Raw genomic sequence first — 24,302 nt, 5'->3', positions numbered from 1 at the left:
GTCCTCCCTTCCCACATTCCCGTGACCAGCAATTTTTGGCAAGGTTTTTGTGTCTTCCACTGTGAAGACCAAAGCAAAATAATTGTTTAAGATCTCAGCCATTTCCACATTTCCCATTATTAAATCCCCCTTCTAAGGGACCAACATTTACTTTAGTCACTCTCTTCCGTTTTATATATCGGTAAAAGCTTTTACTATCTGTTTTTATGTTTTGCGCAAGTTTACTTTTGTAATCTATCTTTCCTTTCTTTATTGCTTTCTTAGTCATTCTTTGCTGTCGTTTAAAATTTTCCCACTAACCTTGGCCACCTTATACGCATTGGTTTTTAATTTGATACTCTCCTTTATTTCCTTGGTTATCCACGGCTGGTTATCCCTTCTCTTACCACCCTTCTTTTTCACTGGAATACATTTTTGTTGAGCACTATGAAAGAGCTCCTTAAAAGTCCTCCACTGTTCCTCAATTGTGCCACCGTTTAGTCTGTGTTCCCAGTCTACTTTAGCTAACTCTGCCCTCATCCCACTGTAGTCCCCTTTGTTTAAGCATAGTATGCTCGTTTGAGACACTACTTCCTCACCCTCAATCTGTATTACAAATTCAACCATACTGTGATCACTCATTCCGAGAGGATCTTTTACTAGGAGATCGTTTATTATTCCTGTCTCCTTACTCAGGACCAGATCTAAGATAGCTTGCTCCCTTGTAGATTCTGTAACATATTGTTCTAAGAAACAATCCCGTATGCATTCTATGAATTCCTCCTCCAGGCTACCCCATGCGATTTGATTTGACCAATCGATATGTAGGTTAAAATCCCCCATGATTACTGCTGTTCCTTTTTCACATGCCTCCATTATTCCCTTGATTATTGCCCGCCCCACCGTGAAGTTAATTTTTGGGGGCCTATAAACTACGCCCACCAGTGACTTTTTCCCCTTACTATCTCTAATCTCCCTCCACAATGATTCAACGTTTTGTTCATTAGAGCCAATATCATCTCTCACAACTGCCCTGATATCATCCTTTATTAACAGAGCTACCCCACCTCCTTTCCCTTCTTGTCTATCCTTCCGAATTGTCAGATACCCCTGTATGTTTAATTCCCAGTCTTGGCCACCCTGCAACCACGTTTCTGTAATGGCCACCAAATCATACCCATTTGTAATGATTTGTGCCGTCAACTCATTTACTTTATTTCGAATGCTGCGTGCGTTTAGGTAGAGTGTTTTATTACTAGTTTTTAAACCATGATTTTTAGTTTTGACCCCTGCTGCAGCCCCTTTATATTCATACATATTGTCCCTTCCTATCACCTTGTGGTTTACACTTACCCCTGTGCTACTCTGCTCTGTTGCCTCCTGCCTTTTGCATTCTTTCTTGGGGTCCTGTTCATCTGCGCACTCACCCACTCTAACTAGCTCAGAGCCCTCTCCTGGGTTCCGAATACTCCTCGCATTGAGGCACCGAGCTTTCAGGCTTGCCTTTTTATTACACTTTGACCCTTTAGAATTTTGCTGTACATTGGCCCTTTTTGTTTTTTGCCTTGGGTTTCTCTGCCCTCCACTTTTACTCATCTCCTTTCTGTCTTTTGCTTTTGTCTCCATTTTGTTTCCCTCTGTCTCCCTGCATTGGTTCCCATCCCCCTGCCATATTAGTTTAATTCCTCCCCAACAGCACTAGCAAACACTCCCCCGAGGACATTGGTTCCGGTCCTGCCCAGGTGCAGACCGTCCAGTTTGTACTGGTCCCATCTCCCCCAGAACCGGTTCCAATGCCCCAGGAATTTAAATCCCTCTTTGCTGCAACACTGCTCAAGCCACGTATTCATCTGCGCTATCCTGCGATTCCTACTCTGACTAGCACGTGGCACTGGTAGCAATCCCGAGATTACTACTTTTGAGGTCCTACTTTTTAATTTAGCTCCTCGCTCCTTAAATTCGTCTCGTAGGACCTCATCCCTTTTTTTTACCTATGTCGTTGGTACCAATGTGCACCACGACAACTAGCTGTTCTCCCTCCCTTTTCAGAATGTCCTGCACCCGCTCCAAGACATCCTTGACCCTTGCACCAGGGAGGCAACATACCATCCTGGAGTCTCGGTTGCGGCCGCAGAAATGCCTATCAATTCCCCTTACAATTGAATCCCCTATCACTATCACTCTCCCACTCTTTTTCCTGCCCTCCTGTGCAACAGAGCCCGCCACGGTGCCATGAACTTAGCTCTGCTGCCCTCCCCTGATGAGTCATCCCCCTCAACAGTACTCAAAGCGGTGTATCTGTTTTGCAGGGGGATGACCGCAAGGGACCCCTGCACTACCTTCCTTGCACTCCTCTTCCTGCTGGTCTTCCATTCCCTAGCAGGCTGTGGACCCTTCTCCTGCGGTAAGACCAACTCGCTACACGTGCTAATTACGTCATTCTCAGCATCATGGATGTTCCAGAGTGAATCCACCCTCAGCTCCAAATCCGCAACGCGGGCCGTCAGGAGCTGGAGGCGGTTACACTTCCCGCACACGTAGTCGTCAGGGACACCGGAAGTGTCCCTGAGTTCCCACACGGTACAAGAGGAGCATATCACGTGACCGAGCTCTCCTGCCATGACTTAACCCTTAGATTAACTTAAATTGGCGATAACAATGTTAACAGGTTACTTACTGATATAAAAAAGAAAAAGAAAATCTACTCACCAATCACCAGCCAATCACTTACCCCTTTGGCTGTGACGTCACCTTTTGATTTCTTCCTACTTCTTGTTTGCTTTTTCTCCTGGCTGGAGCTGTACAAGCCTCGTCTCTTATAGGCCTCACCACGCACCCCAGACTCGCGCTGCTCGAACTGCCGCTCCTCCTCCGACGTTGGGCCTCTTATAGGCCTCACCACGCACCCCGGACTCGCGCTGCTCGAACTCGACCATCGGCCCCCTAGTATTTTCGGGAGGTTATTTGTGTGCAATTTCAATCTTTTCCCCAATCACCGGCCACCACAAAAAAATCTACTCAATTGATTCTGAAATCATTGAAATCTGACTACACACTTTAGGTTCCCCACCCAGACTAGGGGCTCAATTTTCCAAATGGGCGATTTTTGGTGTAGTTGAAGAGGTACTTCGATTTTTTTTTTGTGGCCCAACTGTGCCAGAATAAAAAGCTCTGAATTTCGCCGGAATGAACTTAGAATTTGGTGTGGTGCTCATTGGCCTGAAGCTCTGTAGTGGAGCTTAAGGCCTGCGCCAAAAGCTGATGTTGCCAGGGTAACGAGGGATGCTCTGAAGGGCTGAGGCTGGAAACTGCTGACCAAGGGCTGAGGCGGGTTGGAAACGGAAACGCTATCATCTTGGGCCGAATGCCCCGCCCAAGCTGCTGGTGCCACTCCTATTCCTGGTCGAATGGCCCCCCACCCCAGGTGCTGGTGCTGCTCCTATCCCGGGCCAAAAGGCACCCACCAAAATAAAATTCCTGCGTTCCACGTGAGGGATGTCGTGTGCCCTTGCACTTTCAGAGCTGCTTGTGAGTAGAAAAATCGGAGCTGCTGCAATATGAACCATGGGGCAAAGACCAGAAATTTTCAAGCAGATGAAACTGAGGCCCCAATTTCTGTCATTGAGAGCAGACGGCACGAGCTTCAGAACAAAGGTCCAGTTAAAGTAAAGCCCAGAGAAATGAACAAACGTTGGGACAAAGTTGCAGATGATTTCTCTGCAATGGTGACCACCCCAAGGACCGGCAGGCATAGAAAATAGGTGCAGGAGTAGGCCACTCGGCCCTTTGAGCCTGCACCACCATTCTATAAGATCATGGCTGATCATTCACCTCAGTACCCCTTTCCTACTTTCTCTCCATGCTCCTTGTTCTCTTTAGCCGTAAGGGCCATATCTAACTCCCTCTTGAATATATCTAACGAACTGGCATCAACAACTTTCTGCGGTAGAGAACTCTACAGGTTAACAACTCTCTGAGTGAAGAAAATTCTCCTCATCTCAGTCCTAAATGGCTGACCCATTATCCTTAGACTGTGACCCCTGGTTCTGGACTTCCCCAGTATCGGGAACATTCTTCCTGCCTCTAACCTGTCCAATCCCGTCAGAATTTTATATATTTCTATGAGATCTCCTCTCATTCTTCTAAACTCCAGTAAATACAAGCCCAGTCGATCCAGTCTCTCCTCATATGTCAGTCCTGCCATCCTGGGAATCAGTCTGATGAACCTTCGTTGCACTCCCTCAATAGCAAGAATGTCCTTCCTCAGATTAGGAGACCAAAACTGAACACAATATTCCAGGTGAGGCCTCACCAAGGCCCTGTACAACTGCAGTAAGACCTCCCTGCTCCTATACTCAAATCCCCTAGCTATGAAGGCCAACATGCCATTTACCTTCTTCACCGCCTGCTGTACCTGCAGGCCAACTTTCAATGATTGATGTACCATGACACCCAGTTCTTGTTGCACCTCCCCTTTTCCTAATCTGTCGCCATTGAGATAATATTCTGCCTTCCTGTTTTTGCCACCAAAGTGGATAACCTCACATTTATCCACATTATATTGCATCTGCCAGGCATGTTGGAAATAGAAAACTAACATTGTTGCTTTAGGGTGTTTTTATGAGGTTGGTATTGCGGCACATTTTTGTTCTGAAGTTGGTGGTAAAGCATATTATTAAGAAAGACCAGGAGCTTTACTCTGCATTTAATCTATATCATACGTGATTTAGAAATACTTGATGGGGAAGTATAGGAGGATCTTTACTCTGCCTCTAACCTATGCAATACTTGAACTGGAAATGCTTGTTGCAAACACTGGGTGTTAAAATGCATTACTCCTAGGACTGAAATTCACAGAAAGTTAGTCAAGAAAAACAGTATAGGAAATGAAATTATTACAGCTGAGACAACATAGCTGTCATTTCATTCCTTATACTAACTCAACTCTTATTACATAAACTCTGTCTAGAATTGACTTTGTAAATATTTTAACAATAATGGAATTTATAGGCAGTGCAAAAAGAAGTGGCAGGACCTTGGTCAAATAATTTCTGTAAGGAACATTTTCATTTATGGAATTGCAATTGCAACTGTGTGTGCCACCACAGCTGACTCATTCTCTTAAAAAGTTTTATTTTCATCTTTGCAAAGGAAGATGGCACACAACAACAGAGAGTGAACACGAACTGGAGGAGGTTCAGCAAATGTACACCGACTGACACCCCTGAAAGTGAGGATCCGTGGTATGGTCGGTGCTGGCTCTAGAAGGTCAACAACCGGTACAGAAGCTGGGCTTATCCTCATTCATCGTGGTCCTTCAAATGAGCCTGTGCTGCCTGAGCCTATTCATGCCACCCTGCCCCCTCCCCTGCTGCTCACCGATCGTCTGCTCTGTTATATTTTGCAGAAGTTGTGCCCATCCCTGAGGAAGCACAAAACCCTGCACAGAAGAACGATCATTCATGCACAACTCCCACAGGAAGATCAGGATGAGGATGAACAGGGGAAGCGGGAAGGCCCTAATATTGAGAATGTGCCACTGAATCTGGAGGAGATGGTGCTGCACGTGGATGTGTCAACCCCTTTCCGGACCGCGGTCTTAGAATAAGGGGGAGGAGAGATGGCTGCTGCTGTTGTTGTTACTGTTGTTATGTTATGTTGTTAGCGTGGAGGCCCCAATCTGTGAGAGAACACCAGCGGCAGGTCAGGGCCATAAAAGGAGCGGCGAACAGTGGCCTGGGAGCAGCGTGGAGGCATGCCACTTCAAGGAGCAGCACGAGCTGCGACGGTAGCGAAGAGGGACGGCATCAAGATCCAAGACGGTGATTGGAGCGTGGGCAGATACAGCAGGAGCGGCGAGGTAGGGGCCCAGGGGCAGCACAGGCCAGCCCACAATATGTGTGCACACTAAGTCTGTGCAGCAGAGCAGGTCTCCAGTCGTCCTGGTTAATCCTTGCCACTGGACCTAGCTCTGTCGAGCCCGTGTGGTGGCTGGTGTGCAACGGCCACCACACGTTTAAAAAGAAAAATCCACGCACCGGCATCTTCCACCCTTCAGGGTGTAGTTCAGGACCTGGAATTTTAGGTCCTTCATTGGAACACTTGTGAACGTATTCTTTTTTTGGCGTGGAAGCAAGTCATCCTCGTTTCGAGGGACCACCGATGATGATGATGATGATGATGGTTATTGTTATTTAACTGATCTTAATTGAAAAGTTTAAAGTCATGTAACTTGAAAAATAAGTTTGTGAATGTTCTTAATGGAAAAGTTTAAAGTTTGTAACAAATATTTTTATTAAAGTTAAGTACAAATGTTTAATAAACGTAATTCTTTTTTCATTAAACCAGAATCATGAACATTATTCTTTAATTTAACGCAGCAGTCAACCAACATGTTGAATGATCAAAAGTGCCGCTCAACCTTCATACAACAAAGCATTCAAGGATTAGCCGCTGACGCAAGGCTCTTGTAATGGCTATAGGTGCACGAGGGTCCCCCTTCCTCTGCCGTCGTCCTGTGGGTTGAGGTGCTGGCATGGCTTCCGCCTGCTGCTGCTCCTCCTCCTCCCCCTCCTCCTCGTCAGCCTGCTCGTTGTCCTCCTCATACCGTCGCCTGAGGTTGCTCTTCAACTTCCAGTGCCTGTTGCCTCATGATCGCTAAGTTGTGCAGCATGCAGCATATGACAATGAACTGACCGACAATCTGAGGGGCATATTACAGGTAGCTTCCAGAATGGTCCAGGCATCATGAACGCTGCCTTAATATTCCAATTGCACTTGCAATGATACTGCGTGTGGTTATGTGGGACATGTGGGACTATTTACAATCTATATTAATGACTTGGAAGAAGGGACTGAGTGTAACGTAGCCAAGTTTGCTGACGATACAAAGATGGGAGGAAAAGCAATGTGTGAGGAGGACACAAAAAAATCTGCAAAGGACATAGACAGGCTAAGTGAGTGGGCAAATATTTGGCAGATGGAGTATAATGTTGGAAAGTGTGAGGTCATGCATTTTGGCAGAAAAAAATCAGAGCAAGTTATTATTTAAATGGAGAAAGATCGCAAAGTGCTGCAATACAGCGGGACCTGGGGGTACTTGTGCATGAAACACAAAAGGATAGTATGCAGGTACAGCAAGTGATCAGGAAGGCCAATGGAATTTTGGCCTTTATTGCAAAGTGGATGGAGTATAAAAGCAGGGAAGTCTTGCTATAACTATATAAGGTATTGGTGAGGCCACACCTGGAATACTGCGTGCAGTTTTGGTTTCCATATTTACGAAAGGATATACTTGCTTTGGAGGCAGTTCAGAGAATGGTCACTAGGTTGATTCCGGAGATGAGGGGGTTGACTTATGAGGAAAGGTTGAGTAGGTTGGGCCTCTACTCATTGGAATTCAGAAGATTGAGAGATGATCTTATAGAAACGTATAAGATTGAGGGGCTTGACAAAGTGGATGCAGAGAGAACATTTCCACTGATGGGGGAGACTAGAACTAGGGGGCATGATCTTAGAATAAGAGGCCGCCCATTTAAAGCTGAGATGAGGAGGAATTTCTTTTCTCAGAGGGTTGTAAATCTGTGGAATTCATTGCCTCAGAGAGCTGTGGAAGCTGGGACGTTCAATAAATTTAAGACAGAGATAGACAGTTTCTTAACCGACAAGGGAATAAGAGGTTATAGGGAGCGGGCAGGGAAGTGGAGCGGAGTCCATGATCAGATCAGCCAAAATCGTATAAAATGGCGGAGCAGGCACGTATGGCCTACTCCTGCTCCTATTTCTTATGTTGCACTGATGCTTGGTTTCTGTCCGGATATTGCGTGGGATGGTGGGGGGTCATGAGCCAGGTGGCGAGCCCATAACCCTTGTCCCCCAGCAACCAGCTCTGCACTTCTGGCTGCTGCTGAAAAATGGAAGATATAGTGCTCTCGCGGAAGATGAATCGCGCATCATGGCTGTTCCCTGGGTATCTGGCATCAACTGCCATGGTGCGATGCATGTCGTCGCAAACCAGCTGGACATTTAGTGAGTGGAACCCTTTTCTGTTCCTGTAAACTGCGAATCATTCAAAGTTGCTTGCAAGGTGATGTGGGTACAGTCTATCGCACCCTGCACCTTGGGGAAGCCAGCAATCCTCACAAAGCCCACAGCCCGGTCACGCATTGCCTGAGCGGTCATGGGGAACTTGATGTAGTTGTCTCTGCGGGCATACAGTGCAGTAGTCATCTGTCGAATGCTGCTATGTGTCGCATGCTGCGAGATGCAGCATATGTCCCCAGTTGAAGCCTAGAACGGGCCGCAGGCATAGAAGGCAAGTGCTGCAGTTACCGTGAACCTCCATGGGTAGTGCAGTCCTCCTCCCGTTTCTAGGTTGCAGGTCTGCCTTGATCAGTTGGCAGATCTCGGTGATCACCTCCTTCAGAAAGTGCAGCCTGCTAATGCAGTCTGCCTCACTCAGGTGCAGGTATGAGCACTCCTCCCTGTACACCCGATCCAGGTAAGACCTCCTCACCATCATTCTTCGAGTTCTCTTGTTCCTGAGATATTGTTGTCTTATTAATCTTCTCTTTTGTATAGACATGAAGCAAAACACTCTTGCTACACGAGGTACTGCTAGGATCGCCCCCATTGCTTTTTCTTAGTTGCAAACGAAATGAAACTACTCACACAAAACACTCACACCGTTTCCCTCTCCCTGCAAAAGGTTGACGCCCTAGTCCATGAACCACACCCTGGTCTGCACATGCGCATCACTCGGCTTGGTTTCTATGGTGACATGACGCTCAAGGCAGAGATTTGGGGCACACACAGCACAAAATACACAGGATAACATGAAGTCTGGGGGTAATATTCACTAATTTCTATTTATTAATTAGCTCTGCAACAAACTGATTTTCTCTTCTCTCCGATGATCACCGGGCTCGAGGCACGGAGCGCCAGCCGACAGGATCGCTGGCCAAAAGGCCCCCTTTGCCGCTGCTATCCCAGGCCTAATGGCCCCCACTCCCGGTGCCTCTGTCATCCCAGGCCGAAAGCCCCCCTCCCCCAGCCGTTGCCGTCTCTTCAGCTCAGCTAAAACAATCGTGTCTTCTCTCCGCCAGTTTTCTCTTCTCTACACCAATTTCCTTAAGTGTAGGGAAAGTTTCTCAGAAGGGTGCGGTTTTAGAAAAAAATCGTACTTGGCCAAACTCGCTTAAATGGCCAGAAGTGGCGCACCCGTAAGGTTCTGCCCCCAGTGACGTCAAAGAATCAGGTACCTACCTTAAAACGGTGCAGAAACTTTGGCGAAACTTGCAGATTTTAGTCTGCTCAAAAAAAAAGCATCGTACGCCAAATAAAATGGCGCAGAATGGTGGCCAAAATTCAGCCCTGGCTAACTCCCTACATTTGGGAGCCCGATGTAAGACGGTAAAGAAAACAAGTAGTGCATGTGTAAGTGTTCATATTAATTTAACAGACTGCAGTTCTCGGGAGCCACTACATGATGAATTCTTGCACTATTTGGCATCTTTGTTCAGCAGCAGGATTAATGATTAATGAGCAGGCTGCTCACTGGGGGAGGGATAAAGTGAAAATAAAAACATAAGAAATAGGAGCAGGTCCCTCGAACCTGCTCCGCCATTCAATAAGATCATGGCTGATCTGATTAAGATATGATTAAAATAATTAAGATGAGAACAAATTAATAGAGAGAAAGAAAGAAGTGGCGGACGAAGAGAAATACAATTGAAGAAAAGTGAGAGAACCAGAGTGATAAACAGAAGGGAAGGGGGAGATTGCGAGAATTATTTATGGCCTTCACCTTCTATATCCATAGCTGGAAGGGGTTACAAGAATATTGCTGGTCTATTTTCTTTGTCTTTTCAGAGTTTTTGATTTTGCCTGCAGGGAATTGATCATTTTCCCGGATATGTTACTGCTATAGTAAGAATGCATTAGACATATATGCCAACAAAAGCAAAGTATTAGTAAAAGGGCTGGAAGTGGTAGTTAACAAACCATTTCTGTAAATATTTGCTTCTACCTTGTTACAAATGGGAAATACTACTAAGCAGTTGAGTCAAGTGATTCTTGCAACATGATGATTTCATGAGGGAAGTCACTGTCTGGATTTTACTTTGGCACTATGAGACTACAGTACTTTAAAATGCTTCTGCCAAGAAATGACTGACTGTCTGAGATGTCACTGGAATTTGGGACCAGATGTGAAATCTCTCATTGAGATAGCGTAGAATTTTACCATGAGTTAACAGGAGTAGCATTGCTTCCATTAGTGGTGTTCCAGCAGATACTGCTGTTTTTTTACATTTTTATAGAGAAAATTATTAAATCTGTTTTGAGCATTGATTTGTTTTGTGCTCTTAGGTTCGTGTTATGGAAGAGAAGCTCAAAGCAGCCAACATCCAGACTAGTGAATCGGAGAATAGGTTGTACAAGAGGTGTCAGGAACTGGAGACCCTTATACTGGAAAAAGACGATGTCATACAGCGTTTAGAACTACAGCTGGATGAACAGGTTTGCTGTCACGGAGAATACTTCAAGTTCCATTTGAGTTGTTTTGTTCCTTGGTGACTTCGAAATTCTCATTGCTTAAATATTAAATTTGAAGTTTTATTTTTTTTAAACTACATTTTGATTTGATACCTTCAACAGGAGCAGTGTGTACCTCTTAACTTCAATTATTTTCATATCTTTATTAGTCCAAGTTTAGTATAATTGTACAAAAGCAAAATACTTGTGGATGCTGGAAATCTGAAATAAAAACTGAAAATGCTGGAAGTACTCAGCAGATCAGGCAGCATCTGTGGAGAGAGAAACAGAGTTAACGTTTCAGGTCATTGGTCTGATCGAAAGGTCATCTCTCCACAGATGCTGCCTGACCTGCTGAGTATTTCCAGCATTTTCCGTTTTTATTTTAATATAACTGTACTCTATTTTCTCTACTTCTCCAAAAATATCACACATACGCACCTCATGAATCGGGAATGCCAATGATTTATTACAGCAGCTTTCCCATAATGATATTATCCCAAAATTATTTAAGTCCACATATATATAGGTCTTTGAGTTCTCCCTTTTAGTTCTATTGATTTCAAAATGTCTATTGTGAAAGCACATTATCAAAGAACTAAAATGGCTTAAGTAAAATTACCAAAAATGTCCAGTGGAATCCCTGATCAGCATGAGTTGCTGAAAAGATATATCGGGGGTTTTCTGATCAATTATATTGCCAGTATCTCACAAGATAATTACTAATGAGGAAAGCCATTTAGCCCATTTTAATGCATCCATCCAGAGAGATGCGAATATCCCCCCATTGTAGCATCCACTTGTTTCTTAAATGATTCGCCTTTGTCTCCACTATGTTATTGGGAAGTTTATTCCACACATGGGGGCCGAAATTCAGGATCTCGAAGAAACCCGTTAATACCAGTTTGTAGCGGCCATTCCTAAAAATCGAATGGCTGCCACTTTGGGGTCAACTGGCTGACCCGACCTAAATTCAGGTGGGGGATTTTTTGGCCTGGATCCCATCCCGCCTGAGGGGGTTGCACCACCAATTTTATTCAATAAGAATACTTGCCTATCGATATTCAGCTGAACTCGTCGATCCCCTGCCACGCAGTACTACCAGCAGGTTTTTCTGTTGGTGTGCCATCTCCACACTGATTGCGGCCTGGCAGCGCGGCGGCCCTTAAAGGGGAGGGCCCACTGCCGCGGCCGCCATGCAAACATTTTTGCCGACCGACTTGCCGATCGGCTGGCAAAATACTGCCCCCGGTTCAGCCGGGCCACCTCTTAGGTGCCAGGCCACTGGCCCGGCCAAAAGCCTACCGGGTGGCCCAGTGGCCAAAGATATAAAATGATAGAATCTCTCCCCATTAACGGAGGGGAAAAAGTGCGGTGACGCACACGTGCTGTAAAGTCACCACGACTCCACCGCTGATTGACAGCGGCGGAGGCCCTGACCGACCCATTTTCAGCCAAGCAGCCTGGCTTTGAGTCTAAGGTCCAGCTTTCTGGCGCACCTGAATTTCAACCCCATGATCTCTCTGTGAGGAAGAATTCCCCAAATGATTCGTCTCCTGCTGTTGCCTTTTTACATAACTTTTAATTTGACCAATATAAGACTCACCTTTGAGCAGTGATGTCTACACTGCTGTCCCCTCTATACTTCTGTGGGTCTCTTCGTTCCCTTTCCCATGGCTGATCCTGCTTTTCTCCATCTCCCCTCCTGGAATTGTAAGTGATGTCCTGGGTTTGAATTCCTCCAGCAGTATATTACCTCTGATGTTGGAAACAAAGTACCAAGAAGTGCTAATAAATACATAATGGCCCATATTTTTGCTGGAGCAGGTCATCATGTTTAGGTTTTTAAATGTTTTGTGTTATGTATGGAGAAAGAGTCAGACTGAACACTCTGAGCTCAAAGTAAAGTGTGACCTTAGTCTTTTATTGCAGGTCTCCAGAGTGCCTCTCCAACCTGTGAGGCCTCCTTAAATACCTGTGCTCCCAAGGGATTATGAGATCCCTTGGGACTCCAGGGGATGAGCCCACTGGTGGCTGTAAAGAGTAAATACAAGTTCACATGTATAACATTTTGCTCTCAAAGTTGCTGGAATTGTGAGCTGCTAACAGCGTGGTGAGGGTAACGGGGCATCTGGGACCTTGGTGAACAACGGAACAAATAGTGTATTTCCTAAACCAATGGATTGAGAAATAAATAGATGAAGGAGGGTGACTTAGAGTTGGTGAATTCAGTGTCAAATTAGGTACAGAAAGGGAAATAAAAGCCAGAATGTTCTTTACCTGGTCGGGTGCGGGCAGTCGGCGTGCTGTCAGGAATCCGTTGTTCTTTTCATCCCACTCCTCTGAGCGACTTTCCCTTAATGGCGTCTATTAAGGGTGGCCTGTGCATTTCCATGCCCTATTAAATGGTGCGGATCTGATGATGTCATCGATTACTCTTTTTCAGCCGAGATATTTAAAGGCGCCTTAGCCACATTGCATTTGAGTGTGCAAGCACTACATTTTAGCATTTGGGTCTTGCTCAGCCATGCACAGAGGCAGAGGGCTGCACCCAGGTTCTTAGATGGCCCCTACATATGCTTGTGGAGGAAGTCAGGGCTCACAGGAAGGTCCTCTTCCCTTCTGATGGGCGCAAGAGACCTCCTCAGGAAACCAAAAAAGCCTGGCTGGAGATAGCAGAGGAGGTCAACAGCAGGGATGATGTGAAGAGGACTTGGGTGCAGTGCCAGAAGCACTTCAGTGATCTCATTAGACCAGGAAAGGAGAGTGCAAAACCACTTTTAACTTCATCCTGCTGTGCCTTTCACCAGATCTCCATCACTCTGCCTTCCCAAGGCTACTCCTGCACATCATAACTCACACCAAAATTACTCACACCTTGCACGTCCACCCATCCCTCCCTTTCTATCTGCATATTCACATCCCCATCTAACTAACCACCCTCACACTCACCCTCATCCTAATGTAATCATAGCAAGTAACATCACACAAAGAAGCCATTTAGATTTGGCAGCACACTCCCTCATAGTCACCCTGTGGCAGCCATATAGGTGTAATGCATGAAGTTAAGTAAATCTAACCATGATGAGGTTATCCCTGGCCACTCGGGTGCTGGTGGCATCTGGACCTCTGGTTCCTCCTGCTCCTCATCCTCATCTTCCAGCTGATGCTCCTCCTCCTCTGAAGAGGCTGTGCACTCAGAGCCTTACTCCTAATGGAGCGCTAAACCTTGTTGCTGCGCCATGTTGTGCAGTGTGCAGCAGATGTTGATGATTCTGGAGACCCTGGCTGGTGAATACTGAAAGGCTCCTCCAGATCTGTCAAGGCATCTGAAGCACATTTTCAGCATGCCTATTGTTTGCTCTATGACACATCTGGTGGACATATGGCTTTCATTATATATATATATATATATATATCCTCAGCCTCCGTACTGGGACCTCCTCAAGGGTGTCATGAGCCACATCTTCAGTGGATAGCCCTTGTCTCCAAGCAGCCGGCCGAAAAGTCTGTTTGGAGGTGCAAAGGGCTGAGGGAGGGTGGACTGGCACAGCACGAAAGAGTCATGACAGCTGCCTGGAAATTTGGCGCATACATGCAGGATGATTTTTCTATGGTTGAAGACCAGCTTCACATTGAGGGAATGGAAGCCCTTGCAGTTCACAAACACTCCTGAGTGATGATGGGGTGCCCTGATGGCCACATGTGTGCAGTCAATGACGCCCAGCACCCGTGGGAAACCAGCCAGAGCCCAGCGCCTGCTCAGTAACACTGGCGTCATCAGTGGCAAAGTTGATATAATTGGCTGACTTGTCAAATAGGGGATCGGTGACCTGTGTGATACATCTGTGGGCAGCCGACTGCGAGATCCCGCAAATGTCTGCTGCAGATCCCTGGAAGGAGCCTGAGGTGAAGATGTTGAGGCGGTGGTGACTTTGATAGCCACTGGTAAGGTGAGTCCACCCGCTCTTTTGGGCTGCAGGTCTTGCACCAGCAAGCTGCAAATGTCTGCGACAACGTCATCCTCTGCCTGTATACGCTATGTTGGGAGTTTTGCCCCAGCGCAGTGCAGCCCTGCGCTGATGCCCTCTGTCCCGTGCAGCATCAGGTGATTGTGGAGAAGGTTGGTGGTGGTGGTGTTGCTGCTGCTGGTGTGTCCACTGGTGTTGGGGCTCATCTTGGTCTGATTCTGAGGACCAAGGTGAGACAGTATAAACAGCACCCAGGCTGATGCACTAGATGGCAACTCAAGTAGAGAACAGAGAAGCAATCTGTCAGTGGTGTGATGGATAGCAGCAATGAGGTGAGAGTACGTTCTGAATTAGCAGAAAAGACTTGCAAACTTTAGAGACCTAAATCTGTGCTGAAAGAGCATTCAGCCACAGCATTTCCCTTAGAAAAGTAAGCAGGTGTCAGGTGGCATTATTTATTGTGCTTTCCATGCTCTGCAGTAATGACCTCGATCAATGGCCACTGAACATTCGCCTCAGCTTGACAGACATGGTTCCCTAGCTGCTTCCCGTGGTCATGCAGTGAAATTCAAAAGGTCTGGTTAAAAAGACGGTTAAGTGTCTGACAACAAGCTGATAATTATCTAAATTAGTTTGCGCGCCTCTGCTGTTCGGGTCGCAGCCGTGCTGGCAAGCGCACCCAAGTTAAAGACATGAGGAGGTGGGATAACGCCCGGTTCCCGACCCGCTCCGATTTATTTCCACTTTCCCTCCCGACCTGCCTCCAATCTCGCACGCACGGACACAGTAGCCGGAATTTTAACGAGAGCAAAAGAAAGATTGGATTAAGAGGGTGAGAGAAAAGAGACAGAAAGGAAAAGTAAGAAAAAAAACCACAGATTTAAAATGTGACATTTTAAAAATCTACAACATTAATTCACATCCTGAAGGAATGTGACGCCACATTTTTAATCATTTACTTGGCAAGAGAGATTAATTGGCAGTCATTAATAATTATCTCATCATTATTTTTTCAGCATAATCTGGGTCAATAGAAGCCAATTTAAAAAAAGAGAATCCCAGTGGCTCTACTTTTTTATTAAAATTGCCTTCCACTCTTTTAGTTGAAATCTGCAGAGGTGTGATCCAGGCAGTTACGCAGGATTACACCGATTGGAATTCCACCGAGTTTGCAGCTGTTTCAGCGGAATCCCGCCATTTAAGCCAGAAAGGCTACAAATTTCGGTGTCTGTATTGAATATGCGCCATGCTAATACACTACAGTGACCACAATAGTGCTCGGACATGGGATTAGTTTCCATTTCCCAGCATTAACTTTCCACAGCTTAATGAGCATAAAAATTAAAAACTTTCTTTTCACATCTGGGATGTAAAGATCCTAAATAAAATTGGTTTCGGTAGTCTCAACCATGGTCCTGGCTTGATGCCAGGTGACACTATAAAATCCTAAAATTAATTGCACTAAATTGGCAGTTCCTTTGGTGTTTTCGATTGTGCTGTGGAGTATGTTTACATCTGTGTGAAGGGGCAGAGCTTAATTTCCAAATACTGGCATTCCTCATGCGAATAAGAACAAAAATTCACTTAAAGATATAAATTTCAGAAAATTATCGTGGCACACAGGCAATTGCAGAAAACAAGTTGTAAGTCCTGGCCTGGCCAACAGAGGGAGACGTTGTGTGGAGCAGCCAGACTCTTCCTAAAAGTGGAAGTAAAATTGGTTTGAGTTTTTCCATGAACTCAAGCCAAGAGCCTTGTTTATTCTGCAAAAGTTTTTGGATGATTCTTAAAAATATATATCCAGTGATGCTGTACATTACAGATCAAACATTAAAAGCACAATTTTAATCTGGGAACCACTTGGTAGCAGACTTAAAATTAAAAGATGTTTTGGGAGACATCCTGCTTGTTTCTTAATCGCACAGTTCTTTAAGCGTCTAAGGCACTCGCTACAAGCAAACAGAAGCCTTATGGGTATACGATACATAAATATATGGGCCTAGAAATTCGGGAGGGCTCATTTTTGGATCCGTACCCTGTGCAAGAATGGAGAGTTTCGAGGAGCCTCGGATATTGGGCCTCTGACCTTATTACCATGAAACTCTTTTGAGTTTACCTGAAAATAACCATAAACATTAAACCGTGCCACCCGCCTGGGTGACACAGCAGACATTTTCAAGGCCCCTTTTTTTTCCTTTTTTTTTTGGGGGGTGCTAAAATCAAATTTTTTCCAGTGCCCCCTATAAAAGGGGAGGGGGACACTAAAAGCACCGGCAATTAAAACAAATTAAACTTTAAAACGTAAAATCAAATTAAAATTTGGTTGCCGGGCATGATGATGCACTCCAGTCCCTCCGGTGCCCACCTCTCGCGGAAGGCCGCGAGCGTACCGGTGGACACCACGTGCTCCATCTCCAAGGACACCCGAAGCTAGTGTTGCGGAAGGAGCCCTTCGGGTAGAAGGAATGAAGATTGGGCTTCTCCTTGTGCCACAGTGGCCCTCAGGTATGTGAAGGATCGCGGACCTTGGGGGAAGGCAAATCAATGTTGCAGGCGTTAGGCCCCTTATTTGTGCAAGCAAATGACCTAGCACCTGCTTCAGGAGTGGGTAAAGTACACCTCTTGTTTGTCCTTACATCATATGGCATTTCCTGCCTGCTGTTTTGGAGCCTTAGGAGGCTGCTACGTCACCCAATTTGCAGGCCATGATATTCTTAAAATTGTTTCTGGATCCTAACATGCAAAAACAGATGTTACACCCAGCACTGAACCCACTGAGCAGAACCTAGCCGGATTTGTTTCCAAGGGGCCATTGGGAGCAATATTTAAAGGGGCACTCACCTGCAAACACAGATCATAGGGCTCTGTTTGCTATTTTTTTGGGAAATTATACAGGAGAGTTTGGTGATTGTGTCCTACAAGGAATAGCAGTTGGGCCTGTTAGGAGACAACAGCTGAGTAGGGCTACTTGAAAAAATCCTTCCTTGTGCATAGGGTATACAGCCTGCAGTGAGCTACCTGTATTTGTTTGAGGAGCAGTGCATGAGAGAGACAAATTTCTCCAGACTGGCTGCCACAGAGCTCTGCAACCTCCTAGAAACATAGAAACATAGAAAATAGGTGCAGGAATAGGCCATTCGGCCCTTCGCAAGAAGACCTACTGCCTACTGGGCCAGGTGGCCATGTTTTGCCTTTAACAGTAATAGTCACCATCACACTTTGATGTTACAGTGGATATATCTCACATCCCTCAATGTACTGATCATAAATGCATCAAACAGGTCACTACTGATGTATTTTCCAGCGCCAATAACAGAATGGAACCCAGCAATCAGAATGAAAAGACTCCGGAATTTGTTGTAGTGGCTGGCTTCCCTCGCGTGCAGGGGGGGTCATAGACTGTACACATGTAAACATTAGAACATCAGGAAGCCAGCCAGGAGATTAAGTGAACAGGAAAGGATTTCATTTCATCATTGAGCAGCTGGTCAGTGAAAGCCACCACAGAATAATGCAGGTCTCTGCCAAGTTTCCAGGCAGCTGTCACATTTCCCTCATTCTGCTTCAGTGAACCATCCCCTCCCCCCCAACCCCCCGCCATTTTCCTTCCGTCACAAAACATTAAAGGATGGGGTCAAGGGCTATCCCACCACAAATGGCTTATGACACTCCATCACCCTAGGGTGCCTGCAGAGATTAGGTACAAACCAGAGCCATGGGACTACCAAGATGATAATCGAACGCACAATTGGGCTCCTGAACCAATGGTTTAGGTGACTGGATAGGTCCAGGGAGTTGATTGCAGCACTCTGGTTAACCTGCTCATTTCCCTCAAACGCTCCAGAATCCTCCTTCTTATTAACAGTCCTTATTACCTCTTTTGCCATTCCTTCAACCCTGTATTAAAGAACATTGAAACTATTGAACCAATTATCATCTATCATCTTGGCATTGTAGTCTCAATGGCCTACCAATTCGGCCACCAAGCGCCTGTTTTTCATGCACAAACTGGCCTACTAAGCCACCAATATGATGGGCAGGAAGCACGTGTACATGTCCAGCCAGGAGTGCGGCACCCAATATATTGGGAAATAAGGTTGCGCTGGCGGCAGGAGTACACACCAGCAATATTTAAAAGCAGGAGTAATTTATTTAAACGTGGGTTCTACGCATCTTGCATTGACTTTGATGGAAATTTAAATCGGGAGAGAGATATACCTTGTTGATGATATCGATATGCACCTATTTTACATTATCACCCAAAGTCAAAATTACCCTCATACTGTTTCTTTTTATTTATTTTACTGCCGCTGCTCCTGAAAATGCTGAATTTTGTTGAGGTGCCAGTCGCTCTTGGTATTTTGTTCAAGTTGCCATTTCTTGTGTTTCAGACTAGACATGAGTGTCAGGAGGGTATTCGAGGTGAGGTGAGAGTGACATCAAGGCAGCATTTAACCAAGTGGCATCAAGGAGCCCTAGTAAAACTGAAATCAATGGGAATCGGGGGGAAAACTCTTCACTGGCAATTGTAATCAATGTTTTGACTCTGGGCCAGTAGCAGGGATGTGTGATGTGTGTTGTGGTGATACTTCGCATTGTCTTCCTGTAAACTGAGAGATTCTAAACTGTTGGCTGGAGTCATACCTGGCATAAAGGAAGATGGTTGTGGTGGTTGGAGGTCAATCAGCACCGCCCCAGGACATCGCTGCAAGAGTTCCTCTCGGCACTGTCCTAGGCTCAACCATTTTCAGCTGCTTCATCAATGACCTTCTCTCCATCATAAGGTCAGAAGTGGGGATGTTCACTGATGACTGCACAGTGTTCAGTTCCATTCACAACTCCTCAGGTAATGAAGCAGTCCATGCCCACATGCAGCAAAACCTGGATGACATTCAGGCTTGGGCTGATGAGTGGCAAGTAACATTCACGCCACACAAATGCCAAGCAATGACTATCTCCAACAAGGGAGAGTCTAACTACCACCCCTTGACATTCAACGGCATTACCATTGCCGAATCCCCACCCCAGCAACATCTTGGGGTTCACCATTGACCAGAAACTTAACTGGACCAACCACATAAATATTGCGGCAACAAGAGCAGGTCAGAGGCTGGACATTCTGCGGCGAGTATCTCACCTCCTGACTCCCCAAAGCCTTTCCACCATTTACAAGGCACAAGTCAGGAGTGTGATGGAATACTCTTTACCTGCCTGGATGAGTGCAGCTCCAACAAAATTCAAGAAGCTCGACACCATCCAGGACAAACCACCCGCTGGATTGGCACCCCATCCACCACCTTCAACATTCACTCCCTCCACCACCGGCGTATCGTGGCTGCCGTGCGTATCATCTATAAAATGCACTGCAGCAACTCGCCAAGGTTTCTTCGGCAGCATCTCCCAAACCTGCGACCTCTACCACCTAGAAGGACAAGGGCAGCAGGTGCATGAGAACACCATCACCTGCAAGTTCCCCTCCAAGTTACACACCATCCTGACTTGGAAGTATGACATCGTTCCTTCATCGTCGCTGGATCAAAATCCTGGAACTCCCTCTAACAGCACTGTGGAATACCTTCACAACACTGACTGCAGCGGTTCAAGAAGGCGGCTCACCGCTACTTTCTCAAGGGCAATTAGGGATGTGCAATAAATGCTGCCCTTGCCCGCGACATCCACATCCCATGAACAATTTTTTTAATTGTCGCAGCCAAACCAGTTCCTATCCTCAACTGAAGTGCACACACACACAACTTCCGTTAGATAGTGATCACGGCGGGGACCCTGACTGATTTTTTTCCCCCTCCCTCACCCAGAGGCTTTAAGGCCAGTTATAACACCCTTGCTGCCAACTCTTTTGAGATCAGTTAATTCGGCACAACGCAAGACAAGACCATGGACCTTCTGGTCTGTGTAGTTCAGTTGTATGCTGGCTTTACCATCTGAGCTTTCAGAGGAACTTTATTTCTGTTTTAATGACAAATGGAAATCGGGATTAAAGGAGGTCAAACAGCACTTGTGAATCAAAGATTGGTCCAGGTAGCAGAGATAAGTAATGTAGTCAAACTGAATTCTGAAGCATAACTGGCTCAAATTAAATTAAAAAAAATATATATATATTCTGCCACATGTAGTCTAGTGGGAGGGAAGTACATAATTTCACACCTCATTAGCCCACCCAGTCTCTGGTCTAAAACACTGGGGAGAAAATTTGTTCATGGGATAAATATTTATTCGCTCCTGTACATGCTCGTCAGCATAATTAAAGGTAGATAGGTGAAACTGCTTCCTGGTCTAGTTTCATCTTATGCTAAATAGTATACAGTGTGTAGTTCAAAATGACAGCCCTACCGTTTTGTAATTTAGTGAAAGGTATCAGTTGTTCTCTATAGTTATTTCATTCCCAACAAGGAGCATGGGTAAGAAGCAGTGCTATTTGAGTTACCTACTTTAGCTTTAAATGCTAGAATTGGAACATCTGTGAGATAAGTGAAATCTATCTTAGTTTGATTAGAGTTGAAGTGAGAATTTGTGTATGTAATACAATGCATTTCTTCTTTGATAAATGCTCAACAAACACGCTTTCCACACATTTTTATACCAAATATAGTCATTTAAAAGATTTGCGTAGATTAATATAGCTCATTCTAAAGATATTACAACAGACCAAAACCACCACACAAAGCACAAAAAGGGCATCAACTGATGATTCCAGCATGCCCACAAACATTCAGCTTGTACTCCCTTGTATATGTCCATATGAAATAACCCATGCCTGTTTCTGAGGCTTTCTATTTTACCTTTGCTTACCTACTATCAATGTGTTCTATTGGACTGAAATGTTTATATATTGATAGGGAATTCAGAAGAAACTTCTTTACCCAGAGTGGTGAGAATGTGGAACTCGCTACCACAAGGAGTGGTTGAAGTGAATAGTATAGATGCATTTAAGGGGAGGCTAGACAAGCATATGAGGGAGAAGGGAATAGAGAGTTATGCTGATAGATTTAGATGAGGAAAGACGGGAGGAGGCTCGAGTGGAGCATGAATGCCGGCGTGGATTGGTTGGGCCGATTGGCCTGTTTCTGTGCCTTATATCCCATGTAACCCTATGTAACGTTGACAATACATTTTTGGGTTTCAGAAGTATCTACGAATACAGGAGGCCAAAGTAATAGAAGAGAAAGCAGCTAAAATCAAGGATTGGGTGACAGTGAAGCTGCAGGAGGTACCTAAGTATTTATAGGAAAAACTGGGCACTGCATGTTGAATTATTTGTACAAATGTAGCTTTGTATTTGATTGGTTCTAACTTTTTTGTGGAAATTTTGAGTTAAATATCACATTTGCAATTTTTTTTTTAAGTTGCTCTGTTTTGGAAAATGTATTCTGAACTGCATTAAACTGCTCATTATAAAACTGAAAACTATTGTTATTGAACAAAATTCCCCCCCCTCCAAAAGTTTATATCATTTCATATTCGCAAAAGTTACGTGGGATTTATGTGGACCTAAACTTAATAATGTTCCTGTTTTCTATTCTTGAGGCTATTCCTATTGATAGAAACATATCTAGAATACAATCTGGCTCAATAATGACTATTTATAATGTTAGTGGTTCAGGAGAATAAAGTTATATTAATGTTATGCAATATAATTTTTATAAGCATTTTAAGTAAACCAATGTTGCTTATCAATTTTCTGTGTTTTTAATGTAGAGAGATATATAGGATTTAATATCCTCTCTTTGCTCATAGCTTGAAACTGAAAATCAGAATTTTAAATTTACCAATCAGCAACAGATAGAACACATTCTGATCCTTCAGACCAAGTTACAAGGTAAGAGCCAAGTTCTTCCAAGATATTCATGATTCACTGAATAAATTCAGCAGTCTACTGAATATCAATACCAGTATATTATAAAAGTAGGACAATTACTCCAAATGTGTGGATCATATCTATTTCCCCTCCGTTCACCACTGAAATTGACAGGCTGGAATTTCCTTTATCCAACTTCTGCTAAAGTTACGCCAACATTTACGCCCGTTTTATATGCTGATCTTGCCTGTGGAGCTCATTTTTCGACAACGGAAAGCAAAAACCGGCGTAAAAGAAGTGCAAATGCAGCGCCACAATATATTGGGCTGCTGTCTTCTGCCATGGCGCCATATTCTCAATCCATCTTGATTCTGCTCTTCCTCCTCCATCATTATGCAGAACAGGCGTATGCCCATTGGGAAAGCCATTCCAGCTGATTAGCCCTTCTGAACGGTTGAGGGCAAGTGTCCAGTAAGATTTGGGTGCAGTGAGGCTGACATGCACTTTAAGTGTAGTGTCTCATTTGTGTAAATCCTGTAATTTCACTTGAGCTGGTAGCTCGCATTGGGCGGAGCTATGCAAATCAACAGCGAAGGATTTCAGTAGACCTATCTCAGGAGTGACTCAATCGATTTGAGGAAATTAGTACGTAGCGATGTTTCAGCGTAACACCAGTGTAAATTAGTTACACACAAAGCTTCCTCAGAAAAAATGGTGCTCTAACACAGCTACGCTGAAACTTTCTTGGAAATTCTGGACCAACATTTCAGTTTCTATGTTGAACATCACTTTAATACCTTAACTTGCAATGCAATAATTTTTTGGCCTGCGCTGCTCCCATGGTCATCTTGTTTCTGCTTAAACCTGTGCTCAGTATCTCTCCACACTGTGAGGACAGGCCTCTCAGAGCATTTCCCAGTGCTGCCGGTGAAGACAAGCACAATCTGAGCTGCAGTTCAGCAACAATTGTTGCTGACAAATATCGCTGTAAAGTGGCAATTGGCGATCCGTCTAATACCCACTAAGACTCATCACATTTGTGGTTGGAAGCTAATCCGCAGACTCGGATGTGTAAGCACTGTCTGATGACCCAAGTTTGACAGCCTTAAAAGCCATTTCCATAGACCTAAGAGTTAAGATTTAGATATTAGGATATTTATTGTCAACTGCTAGGTTGTAGATGCATCCAGTATTGATTGAAACCATTGTCTCTAGGATCAAAAAACACTTTACAGCACTGACTGTTTCTGAAGAATGCCTGATTTCTATTTCCTAAAATCACGAGCATTATAAATAAAACTAAAGCACTTGGCTTGATTATGACTTAATCACATTAAGGCGAAGGTAAGCAGAATTGCAAACTGTGTTCTGAAGCCACTTTCGACGTATTACTCCACCCCACATTTAGGGAAAAATGTAAATACAAATATCTTGCCATTGATTTAAAGTAATTGGGGGGAGGTTTAGAGGAGATATGAGGGAAAATTTCTTCACCCAGAGGGTGGTGGGGGTCTGGAACTCATTACCTGAAAGGGTGGTAGAGGCAGAAACCCTCACCATATTTAAGGGATGCTTGGATGTGCACTTGAAGTGCTGTAACCTACAGGGCTACGGACCAAGAGCTGGAAAATGGAGTAAATTTCTATGATTCAGTGCAGCCAGAAAGCTGGTAGTGTTAAGGACTTTTTTCCCCGATTAGCGCTGAAAAATTTGCGGTGGCCATTGGATCCAAATTCAGCTTTTTGACCACAAAAAAGTGTTCTAGTCTTATTAGCCCTTCAAACCTGAAAGTTTGCAGTCTTAATTGGGGCGTTATTCCCACGGGAAATTCATCCTTAGGGTGATGCGGCAGCTGCCATTGCAGCACAGGCGCGAGGGAACGAGCATATCGATGCTGCTTTGGAGAGGATGGCCCCGGCTCTGCAAGAGTCAATGGAGCGTCTAAGTGCTGTCATATCTGGTGGCTTTCAGACTGTGGCTGCTCGCATGCAGTCTCAGCTGGA

At 44.9% G+C, this 24,302-nt stretch overlaps 1 protein-coding gene across 2 annotated transcripts in view; it reads left to right on the top strand.

Moving 5' to 3' along the window:
* plekhh2 (pleckstrin homology domain containing, family H (with MyTH4 domain) member 2) overlaps window positions 1-24,302 on the top strand; it is a 229,085-nt gene that overhangs the window by 79,657 nt on the left and 125,126 nt on the right. For both annotated transcript variants that reach the window (XM_070889372.1, XM_070889371.1), the window contains exons 4-6: window positions 10,348-10,497; window positions 21,628-21,711; window positions 22,239-22,320. In XM_070889372.1, coding sequence (XP_070745473.1) covers window positions 10,348-10,497; window positions 21,628-21,711; window positions 22,239-22,320 — 316 coding nt within the window. The remainder of the gene's footprint in view (window positions 1-10,347; window positions 10,498-21,627; window positions 21,712-22,238; window positions 22,321-24,302) is intronic.

This window comes from Pristiophorus japonicus, chromosome 9 (assembly GCF_044704955.1).
Source record: "Pristiophorus japonicus isolate sPriJap1 chromosome 9, sPriJap1.hap1, whole genome shotgun sequence".
NCBI classification, from domain to species: Eukaryota; Metazoa; Chordata; class Chondrichthyes; family Pristiophoridae; genus Pristiophorus; species Pristiophorus japonicus.
Note: the sequence above shows the minus strand (reverse complement) of the source record. Positions and strands in the feature narration are given on the sequence as shown.